The 12,051-nt window shown below is 39.8% G+C and overlaps 1 protein-coding gene and 1 long non-coding RNA gene across 2 annotated transcripts in view; one reads left to right on the plus strand and one right to left on the minus strand.

Annotated features, from left to right (window-relative positions):
• The first annotated feature begins 1,480 nt into the window (after positions 1–1,480).
• The window catches only part of LOC129439007 (uncharacterized), a 109,430-nt gene continuing 98,859 nt past the window's right edge, over positions 1,481–12,051 (plus strand). Inside the window, exon 1 of the mRNA XM_055195297.2 lies at positions 1,481–5,674. Coding sequence (XP_055051272.2) covers positions 5,401–5,674 — 274 coding nt within the window. The 5' untranslated portion in view covers positions 1,481–5,400. The remainder of the gene's footprint in view (positions 5,675–12,051) is intronic.
• On the minus strand, positions 8,981–11,432 carry LOC129430145 (uncharacterized). The gene is made up of 3 exons (XR_012367773.1): positions 10,923–11,432; positions 9,702–9,852; positions 8,981–9,592 (listed from the first exon to the last, which is right to left on the minus strand). It is a non-coding gene; the product is annotated as an uncharacterized lncRNA (long non-coding RNA).

Raw genomic sequence — 12,051 nt, forward strand, 5'->3', positions numbered from 1 at the left:
CTATTGTTTTTGTATTTTTTTATCACTTATTTCAAGAACAGAAAGCTGTGGAGCATTTTCGTCACCCTAATGTTTGATTCCTGGTCATTGTTTTCTTCGTGTTTCTTCTGGGCTTTGTTTGCCATGGTGGATTGTCTACTTTTCTTCACCTATCCTAAAAAAATTTAATGCTGCTTTTCTGTTGCATAGTACCTCACGGTTTAGTTTAGTTTGGGTCGGGTCAGCTTACTTTTGGGAGCTTTTCCACTGGGTGAAGTACGTAGTACCCGATACTTCTTTATAGTACCACCTCGGTTGGGGTTCCAAGCGACCAGAACTGATACTAAACATGACGCAAAAACACTGTAGATCACTGATTGGTCTGAGAGAATAGTCACTATCAGCGTCATTGCTATTATGTAAAAGATTAGCTTTACCTTAGTGCTAGCTTGTGCTGTCTCGTGTGCCATCTGTGCTCTGCTATAAGTTGCCAAACTCCCTGTAGCGATGAAAATATATCAATACCAGTGTTTTCCAGACTTACAGTTTGTGGCGGCACATTCGCGACATGCACGTATGCTGAATCAGAATCAGAAGAGCTTTATTGTCAAGTATGCTTGAGCAAACAAGGAATTTGTTTTAGTGACATAAGCTTCCAGTACACAGAGACACCAACACACAGACAAATAAATAGGTGTATAAACAATTGTGCTATACATGACAATGGCATAGCATTGAATAAGGTGCAGGGATGTACTAGAATGGAGGGTTAAAAAATAAATATAAGGATATTGTTTTTTATGGATAAGCATAAGTGGGGAACATTTAACTGTTCATAAGGTAGATTGCCCGGGGTAAGAAACTGTTTTGTGCCTTACTGTTCTGGTATTTGCAGCTCTGAGGTGCCGGCCAGATGGCAAAAGTAAAAAAATGGGGTGACTTGGATGTGAGGGATCCAGAGTGGTTTTATGAGCCCTTTTCTTCACTCTGGATTATACAGTTTTTGAAGGGTGGGCAGGGGAGCACCAATAATCCTTTCGGCAGTCCGAACAGTTCTCTGGAGTCTTCTGATGTCTGATTTTGTTGCTGAGCCAAACCAGACAGTTATAGAAGTGCACAGTACAGACTCAATGACGGCTGAGTAGAACTGTTTCAGCAGCTCCTGTGGCAGGTTAAACTTCCTCAGCTGGCGAACAAAGTACAACCTTTGTTGGGCCTTTTTCACAATGTAGTCAATGTGATCAGGTCCTGAGAGATGGTGGTTCCCAGGAATCTGAATGAATCCACTGCAGTCACAGTGCTGTTCATGATGGTGAGTGGGGGAACTGCAGTGGGGTTTCTCCTGAAGTCCACAATCATCTCCACTGTTTTGATCGTGTTCAGCTCAAGGTTGTTATAATTGCACCAAAGAGCCAGCTGCTCCACCTCCTGTCTGTACGCAGACTCGTCACCGTTCCGGATAAGTCCGATAACAGTAGTGTCATCCGCAAACTTCAGGAGCTTGACAGAGGGGTCTTTAGAGGTGCAGTCATTTGTGTACAGAGAGAAGAGCAGTGGTGAGAGAACACATCCCTGTGGAGCACCAGTGTTGGTGGTGCAGCTGTTTGACATGAATTTCCCCAGTCTTACTAACTAACTGTTGCCTATCTGTCAGAAAGCTGGTGATCCACTGACAGATAGAGCTAGGAACAGAGAGCTGGGTCAGTTTGGTCTGGAGGGTTGTTGGGATGATGGTGTTGAAAGCCGAACTAAAGTCCACAAACAGGATCCTGACATAAGTCCCTATTTTGTCCAGATGTTGCAGGATGAAGTGCAATCCCATGTTGATTGCATCATCCACGGACCTGTTTGCTCGGTAAGCAAACTGCAGGGGTCCACTGGGAACCAGTGATGTCCTTCAGATAGCCCAGAACCAGTTTTTCAAACGACTTCATGACGACAGACGTTAGGGCCACAGGCCTGTAGTTGTTAAGTCCTGTTATCTTGGGTTTCTTTGGAATGGGGATTATGGCGGAGCGTTTGAAGCAGGAAGGCACTTCACACAACTCCAGGGATCTGTTGAAGATCTGTGAAAAGATGGGGGCCAGCTGGTCGGCGCAGAAATCCAGACAGGCTAGTGTAACGCCATCTGGGCCTGGTGCTTTTCTTCTTGAAGACCTGGCGCACATCATCTTCACAGATTTGAAGAGCAGGAGGTGTGGAGAGAGAGATTGCAGGAGGTGTTAATGGTTGTTTAGGGAGATGGTCAGAATGGGTGTTGGGGGTTTCAAATCTACAATAAAACTCATTCGACTCAGGTCGTTAGCAAGTCGTTGATTAGCCTCGGTGCAAGGGGATGGTGTCTTGTAGTTTGTGATGGCCCTCAGTCCTGTCCACACTGAAGTTGAGTCGTTGGAAGTAAACTGGTTTTCCAACTTTTTAGCGTAGGTCTTTTTAGCTGCTCTGATCTCTATGTTCAGTGTGTACCTGGCCTGATTGTACAATACCCTGTCCCCATTTCTGTAGGCATCCTCTTTGGCCTGACGAAGATGTCTGAGTTTTACTGTAAACCATGGCTTATCATTGTTGAATATTAAAAAAGTCCTGGTAGGAATGCATACATCCTCACAGAAACTAATATATGATGTTACGGTCTGTGAGTTCGTCCAGATCGGTGGTAGCAGCTTCAAAAACACTCCAATCAGTGATGTCAAAACAAGATTGTAAATCCTGCTCTGTTTTGCTGGTCCATCTCCTCACAGTTCTTACTACAGGTTTAGCAGATTTAAGTTTCTGCTTGTAGGACGGTATAAGATGAACCAGTGATCAGAATGTCCCAAAGCTGCTCGTGGAACAGAGTGATATGCATCCTTTATTGTTGTGTAACAGTGATCCAATATATTACTGTCTCTGGTGGGACATGTAACATGCTGTCTGTATTTTGGCAGTTCATGGCAGAGATTGGCTTTATTAATGTCCCCAAGAATGATTAAAACAGAGTACGGGTGTTGTTGTTCTGTCTCTGTGATCTGATCAGCGAGTTTCTGTAAAGCCAGGCTTACCTGCGCTTTCGAAGGAATGTAAACACTAACCAGAATGAACGAGTGATACTCCCACAGCGAAAAGAACGGCTTGCAGTTGACAAACTGCATTTCTAGATCAGGACAGCACATCTTCTTTAACACCGTTGCATCTCTACACCATCGTTCATTGATGTAAAAGCATGTCCTACCGCCGCGCGATTTCCCCGTTGATTCTGATTCGCGATCCGCTCTGAACAGCTAAAAGCCCGGCAGATGGAGCGCGCTGTCCGGTATGGCGTCATTCAGCCAGGTTTCCGTGAAACACAGAGCAGCAGAGTGTGAGAAATCCTTATTTGTCCGAGAGAGCAAAAGGAGTTTGCCTGTTTTGTTGGGTAGAGAATGCAGATTTGCCTGATTGATGCTAGGCAACGGCGTTTGAAATGCGCACTTCCTTAGTCTGACGAGCACTCCCACTTGCTTTACCCGCCTTACACGATGTGCAAACATCTATTTTGGTGATCAATTTTAGTTTTGTGGCAGACTGAGAAATAAATGATGTATGGAAATGTCCAACAACGCTCTCACTTGTATGATGTCACAGCAGTAGGCAGCGGAAACATAACACTCCTATAATCCCTCCCACTCCGAAGTGATACTAACTCGATGGAAAAGCTAACCAAGCCAAAGTGAAGTGAGCTGACTCGACCTGACTCGCAAATCAGTGTGGCTCTGATGGCCTGGTAGAGTAATAATTTGAATGAGAAATCATTTGTATTGTGTACATGCCGAACACAGGTGTTTTATTATATAATTTATTGGCGGTATTTCTACCATGCATGAAAGCACATTATATCCTGTGCATTAGACATGCCAATGTCTCGTCACATTTCTTTATTTCTATTTTTGCCATAGAAACAAAGTCAATACTTTATATTTACGCCTACCCTTGACTAGACGTAAGTTAGAGTCTCAGACGTGCGCTACGGCTAGATGGTGCAACAGGTGTAAATCCTACGTCTAACATAAAGCGGATTTTATATCCAGAGTAGTCTTACGACCGGGATTACGCCCAGCTTGATAGTAAAATAAGAACAAATAATCAAATGATGAGCAATATCGCAGATAAATTGAACAGAACAAACACACAAATAAAATACAACTGTGCTGTTCAGGTTTTTCAGATTAATCTAACAGTTCTGTATTTTGGAGGTAAAGTGCCAAGCTGGTAAAGGTTGTATGTGTGTATGTGTCTGGGAGCAAACATACTGATCAGAACTATATACGATAGTGTTAATTCATGTTGTTTTTCATATTTTATTAACACATTTATCTTTTTTATCTTTTAAAAGCTATTTTGTTCTGTGTCAAACTGGTTTATTTTATATTGTGTGCTGTGTGATTTTACATATTGGTTTCAAAGTTTTAATGTCATTGGACCACAATGTCATTAATTGTTCATTTAAGAAAGGAACTGTTCAGATTATTCAGTAAATTCTTTGTTCATTTTACAATGATTATGTTTCCTGACTTCTGCTTTAGGCCTATTCGCTGGGCTGGTAAATTAAAGTTTACACAATTATTCGATATTTTGTTATTCTTCTTATTCTTTCAAGGAAAGCTAAAGGACCTGTTATTACATTGATATCATCTTGTCCAGATGCACAGTGTGATATGTTAGCACAATAGAAATGAACTGCAAGAGCTTGTTGAGTCACACTTTCACTGCACAGACACCATATATTGTATAACAGGTTTCTTTTTACTTTATTATTAGTATTTTAATGACAATCACAGTTGAATGTAATGTGGTAATAAAAAAGGAAGAAAGTCATACTCCAGTTATACAGATGAAAATAAAGGCTTTAAACTTCAACTGCACTTTTCATGTGCATATTAAAGAGAGAATATTGTTTTTTAATTAGCTCCTTTAAAAAAAAATTTACGGGAGAAATGGAAACTGTAGAATTCCTAATCTTAAAACAGAAGTTATATGATAAAAATAGAAAATAACAACCTATCAGGGATGTTAGAATAGAAACAGTTTTGCTACTGTATTTGTATATAGCCATGTATTTGTAGTAAACAAATGGCAATCAAACAGCTTAACTGTATGCTTATTTTTCACAAGGGAGGATAAGTAAACCTGATTATGAATTTAGGACTGCTAGCACTGAAATCAGGATCCCGACATTCCAAAGTCATACCTCCTCACTTGTTTTGTTAAATCCATTGTAAAAGCAGTGACCGTCTTCTGTCTCCAGTACAGCAGGAGGCGCTGCAGCTCTTTAGTCCGCAAATAAACTCACTAAAGAAAGAAAGAGCGCGCGTGTGATGTGTTTGTGTATCCTCAGTGTTTGTCAATGCGTGTTTCACTGAGTGTTCACGAAGTCCTGTATCTGTGTATTTTAGTGTTGAGACGATGCCGGACACTACAGTGTGTGACAGTAAACAGAGCTTACAGGAGGATCAAACCTCAACAGAGTCTCTGGATTCTGTCTGTAACGCTGGAGAACAGCAACAGATCCTGCAGACCAAACTGAAGATGTGTTCAGTTAAACTCATCGACTGCACGAACCTCATGATGAAGATTAAAACTGAACCCACAGAAATCAAAACTGAACCCACAGAAATCAAAACTGAACCCACAGAAGAGGAAGATCGCACTGAGGAAGATGATGATTTTATTCCATCAGGTATGTCTTATAATTATTGTCATGTTTTTTTACACTTAGTTTTAATTGTCATGTGAGCACCTGTTTTGGTTTTCAGTCACAAACTCACTAATCAAAAGACCCAAAAATGTAATTTTTAAAGGAGTTTAGGCTATAATTAATAAACTACTTATTGAGGAACATGCATGTTGGCTTAGTTCACCCTAAAATGAAAATTTGATCATAAATCACTTACCCAACTGCGCCAAATGCCATATTACAAAATGTTAATCTCTTTTAATAGGTAGCCAGTGTGTACCGGATATGACCGTCCGTTTTTTCTACTTGTAAGAAATGTCATTTCTATAGCTATTTAAAGAAGAAAATCAACTGTTTCTCCAAAACTATGCAGTAATTTTGGTCAATTTTAACTGTGTATGTAGTATAGGATGCCCCCTACATGATATGACCGTCCGTTTTTTCTAGAGCCCGACCGATATGCGTTTTTTCGGGCCGATGCCGATACAGATATTAGGGAGTAAAAAAAGACCGATAACGATATATCGGCCGATATTCTTTATGTGTACATTATAGTTAAGTATATACTACAGTATATTATACTAAAGTACTGTACATAGAATACACTATATACTTTAACATAATATACTATGAATAAATACAATGCAATGCAATGATCACTCACAAATGTGGTGATCACTCACAAATGTGGTAAACCAAAACACATATATTGATGTGACAAAGATATGTACTATAGGCAAGAAGTTAACAATAAACTTTATTATCCAAAATTAGTTGGATATCAGTGCACTAAACAGTAAACTTGACTTATTATAAATAACTTTAAAACACAAAGAGAACAAAATACATAAAACTTGCATCATTTGCAGTTTTGACGAGAATAACGTTATAAAGAGAAACTTATGAAGTCATTGATTAATATTAGCTTTACAGTAAGTTGTGTACTTCACAAATTAGTTAGCCACTCACCGCTACGAAGACAATGCTTGACGGAGCACATACTAATGTACGCTATGTTTAATGTTGTGCTTGTGCACAACGTTTTTATAACACAAACCCAGGGTTCCGTGCAAACTTTAGACTTTATTAAAACTAATGCGTCTTCGCTCCGCCTCTTTTATTTAGCAAGGGTGTAGAGTTGCGCGAGCTTATTGAATCAATTGCTCTGAAATGAGCGTGTTAACTAACAACACAAGCAGCAGTAATCTCATATAGTGTTATATAAGTGCACGGCTGCGCGTAGTTTAAACGTGTCATTTCTCCGTCTCGCGTCATTTCTCCCGCTTGCGTTTTAACTCGCAAGTCGACAAAGAGACGGATTAAAAACACCAAATGTAAGCGGGAATGCGTCTCTCTTGTCCATTTATAATCCAATCGACCAAAGCGCGTCTTAATACCAGGTGTAAAAATGTTGTGAAGAAGACACAGCGTGACTGCAGCCACCTGAACTGAGAGACTGACTGACTGAAGTGAAGCGGGTGGGGGATTGGCTGGTGTCACTACAGTGAGTGATCTGGGTCGCCATTAGCAACCAGTATGGCGCACTCTGCTGGACAAACAAGTACTTACATCTTTCAAATGCATTTAATGTGTTTTGTAACAAACGTTCATATCGGCGCATATCTGCGGCTTATACGCCGATACAGATATATCTGCGACATGCTCATATCGGCCGATAAAATCGGCAAAACGATAAATCGGTCGGGCTCTAGTTTTTTCTACTTGTAAGAAATGACATTTCTATTGCTATTTAAAGCAAAACCAAAGAGTTTTTTTTACCTTAACATAACGTTTCCAAAAAAGTTTCAGTGGTTCATCCCCTCAAAACAGCCCAGATAGCAAAATCTGGCTGGCCCACCACTGGGCCACATATTTGCTTGAGTTCTGGCCCAGTTCTGGCTGGGTCCCCGGCCCAAAACTGGCCCACACACTAAAAATTGGATCAAACTATTAAATCTGGGCCAGTTGTGGCCCACACCCAGTAAATAGATCTTACATACTGACTTGGCCCAGATTTGGTCAGCACACTGTAAAGTGACCTAAATTGTTTATTTGGCCCAGGTCTGGCTAGAACACTGTAAAGTGACTTAAATTGCTTATTTGTCCCAGGTCTGGCTAGCACACAGTAAAGTGACTTAAATTGCTTATTTGGCCCAAGTCTGGCCCAGACCCTTTGTTTTATGTGGCTGACAACATCTGCATGGTCCCTGGGCCAGATGTGGCCCAGAAACTGGTAAATATTGTATATTTTTTATTTTTTCAAGAAAAATACACCCATTTAAGAAGATTAAGAGCCTTTTATTAAAAAAATACACACATCACAGTTAACAAATACATAAATATGAACATGTTTTAACATGTACCAACAATTAACCGTAATTTTGAACATATTAATTCTTAACAAATTCAGTACACTTTACAAAAACCCAACAAATACAAACACACATATATCTCTTACACAACACATTTTACAAGCACATAACCCACTTTATAAACAATTTTAAAGGGATAGTTCACCCTTAAAATGACAATTTTCTCACAAATCACCTACCCCTGTGTCGTTCCAAACCACCAAGTGCTCTGATTGTCTTCAGAATACATTTCTAGAATTTTTTTATGAAAACCGGGAGGCTTTTGTCTGTCCCATTGACTTGGGTTGGTCTCGCAGTCCGTTTCCCAGGGGGGAATGAAAGACGTCGCCAGGAGGGTCCATTTTCCATTAGTAGTTTACTGTAATAATAATATTATGAAGTGACAAGAACACTTTGTGCACAAAGAAAATAAAACGAACGATTTCAACAATTTGTTCTCCTCCTTAGCCGTTGAAAGTGTATTCAAGACCAGACTACAGCGATGCCGCCGACATCACCCGCAGCCCACGTCACTTGCTGATGTGGTTACCAATGTTTTTTTTTCTACGCTTTTTTTAAAGCATAATGCAAACATTGTAACAATACTTAAAAAGCCCAAATAAATGTACAAATTACTTGGCAGCCTATTCTGTCTGTACGCTGGGAACTACGTCAGCAGGTGACATCAGCAGCAGGTGACGTCAGCAGGATGCGCCGTAGTCTGGTCGTTAACAGGCTTTGAACGACCAAGGAGAAGAACAAACTGTTGAAAAAAATTTTAAGTGAAATACTGATGGAACACTGAACTTTTTGTCAATGTCTTTCATTCCTCTGTGTCAAATGTACTGTAAAACTCACCGAAATCAATGGGACGGACAGAAGCATCCCAGCTTTCATCAAAAATATCCAAAAACTCGCTCTAAAGACAATCTACGCACTTGTTGGTCTAGAACGACAGAGGGGAAGTGACTTATGATAAAATTGCAACTTTGGGGTGAAGTATCCCCTTAAGCAATTACAGCGAGACAACATGTTAAACAAATTAATTAACATTTAAAGAAAAAAAATTCTCTCTCACACACACACCACACACACACATTGGCATATGTGGTTTACCGGGACAATTCCATAGACACAATGCATTTTATACTGTACAAACTGTATATTCTATTGCCTTAACTTACCCCAGTCCCTAAGCCCAACCATAACAAAAATCTGTTGGAAGTCTTTAATCTGAAAAAGTACCACTTAGTATTGTGTCCCTGTAAAGCATGTTTATAGCATATTAAACATGTCATTATACACTATTCCCCATAAACCACATATACCAACCCACACGCACACACACCTCTCACACACAAGCCAAGTAATTAAAACAAATTAAACACATTTAACCAAAACACCACTACTCTTTTTACAGCACAAAACATTCTCCTTTGCAGACTCAAACACAGGCGCTAACACTAACTGCTTTTCTTTTGCTAAAGTTGTCTCTTGCACCCACCCTCTCGATCGAGCCACCTCTTCATTGTCCCCTCCACAACTGTAAGGGACCTTCTCCGAACTGCATCTTTAAAATAAATAATCCATATTGTCATTGTGAAATCTTTAACATTTAATGAGCATATTAAAAAGAAATGTCTAATTTTTATTAACAAATAATTAACAGATATATTTACCAATCACTACCTCTCTGAGTTAGAGGGTGGCAAATAAAGTCTTTTCCATCCAGTTGAGGTTTTAAGCCAGGGAGTTGTCGGTCGCCCTCTTCAATATATGCCATGTGCAGTCTCGTACATCTGTCCCGCCAATAAGCCCCAACCAGTTAACCTGAAACAGATTTATAGTCTTAATAGTTGGTCATAGTTTCATACAGGACACAGGTCATACAGTAGTTGATTGCTTATATCAAAGAGGTGATGCTATTTTTTGTGTGCTAATTTAAGAAAAGTTGTGTGCAATCCATAGAAGTAAACTGTTGTGTGTTTGTTGTAGTCCAAGAAAAGAGATTTAAGTTGAAGAAGATAACTAGCGTCATTGTTTACTTACACTGTAAAAAATTTCTGTAGAAATTACAGTATTACTGGGTGTTACTGCCAACTAGCTGCCAGTAACTTACTGTAGATTTTACATTTATGTTATTTACTGGCAACAGTTTGTTCAAAGTTAAATTAACATGAAACATTTTTAGTCTTTAACTTCTACAGTAAGTTACTGGCAACCAGCTGCATAATTACAGCAAATTTTTTACAGTGTAGGGTTTTGTACATTTGCACATCGTTCACATGTCTCAAACACTTACACATCAAAGGGTGTGTAAATTCGTGAATCTGAAAAATGTGCCCTTCTGAAAAAAACAGCATAGGCTACCAGCAAGACCAGCATATGTTGTGTTTTGGTGCTGGTTTGCTAGTGAACACCAGCTAAACAGCCTCAAACCAGGACCATCACCAAACCAGCATTAGCACCAGCATCCCATGCTGGTCATACCAGCAAGCCACAGCATATGTTGTGTTTTGGTGCTGTTATGCTGGTGACCACCAGCAAAGACCATCATAATTCCCATGCTGGTTTGATGCTGGATTTTTCAGCATGGTGCTCTTTAACTTCTTAACTACTTTAGCTCAAATAAGGTTGTGTGTACTGCTCCTTTTTATGAAGATACGAACGTGTGTCTGAATTCTCTGCTTGATTATTAAAAACCTGTTAACCTGCACGTGAACGACGACTGGTTATTTACATCTTTCTAAATGGATTCAGCTTACTAACAACAATATTTAAGCTAACGTGATAGCTGGCTAAACATGCAGGAAAATTCACGGTTTTGAATATGTAGCAAACAATTCCTTTTTATTGTTATCATGCATTTTTAACATATAAAAACTAAATCAGTGACTTACCAGTTATTGATGATGGTGTCTGTGTCGAACGGGAGCTCAGCTTTGTGCTCTGCTTGATTCAAATCATAACAGCAGTGGTGATGTTGCCGTTCAACAGCTAGAGGGCTGATTGCCGCATCACGGAATCGGGCCGTGTACTGTATACTGTCCGTCTGAAGCATAAACATTTTTAAATTGCCGCCAAACAGCGTTACAACCGGCATGTGTCAGTTCCACTGGTATCGGGCCACATACTGAATTTCTGACATCATACACATCTTGGCAGTATCATATCAAACCATAATCGGTCCAGGCACAATGCAACATAGTCGGTCCGACTACACAATGCCAGATTTGGCCCGATTACACTGAGACGCTACTTTAGTAGACCCGGACTTCAGCTGAGTATGCTTACACTCGGGCCAACAGCTATAAATAGTGTTTACTACTGGTATACTATTTCCTCATCTGGGCCAGTTCTGGCGCATACACTAAAAATCTGTCCGGCTTTCAGCCGACACTGGCGGAAAATAGCCAGAATCGGCCCAGAACTGACTGCTATCTGGGAGGGTGAATGGCACTTTCACATTCGCTTTGCAGCCCTCTATTGGCCAAAACCGCACTAAAGAAGTTTCCAACCGTCGGGTAGTGGTCCTGTAGTTTGAGTGAAAACTACAAAAACTTGCTTTACGGCAGACCTACAATCCAATCAGAGCCAGTTATGCTGCAGTATTTACGACAGTGTAATGAACAAATACACTTCTAACCTGTAGGGGGAGCAAAGAGCAATAAGTCTTTAGTGTTGCTTTAAAGAAGAAAATCAACTGTTTCTCCAAAACTATGCTGTAATATATGTCAATTTTAACTGTGTATGTAGTATGGGACGCCCCCTACAGGATATGACCGTCCGTTTTTTCTACTTGTAAGAAATGTAATTTCTATAGTCATTTTAAAAAGAGAATAAACTGTTTCTCCAAAACTATTCTGTGAAATATGTCAATTTTAACTGTGTATGTAGTATGGGACGTCCCCTTCATGATATGACCATCAATTTTTTCTACTTCTAAGAAATGTCATTTCTATGTTCATTTAAAGAAGAAAATCAATTGTTTCTCCAAAACTATGCAGTAATATAGATCCATTTTAACTG

This window comes from Misgurnus anguillicaudatus, chromosome 24, assembly GCF_027580225.2.
Source record: "Misgurnus anguillicaudatus chromosome 24, ASM2758022v2, whole genome shotgun sequence".
Lineage (NCBI taxonomy): Eukaryota > Metazoa > Chordata > Actinopteri > Cypriniformes > Cobitidae > Misgurnus > Misgurnus anguillicaudatus.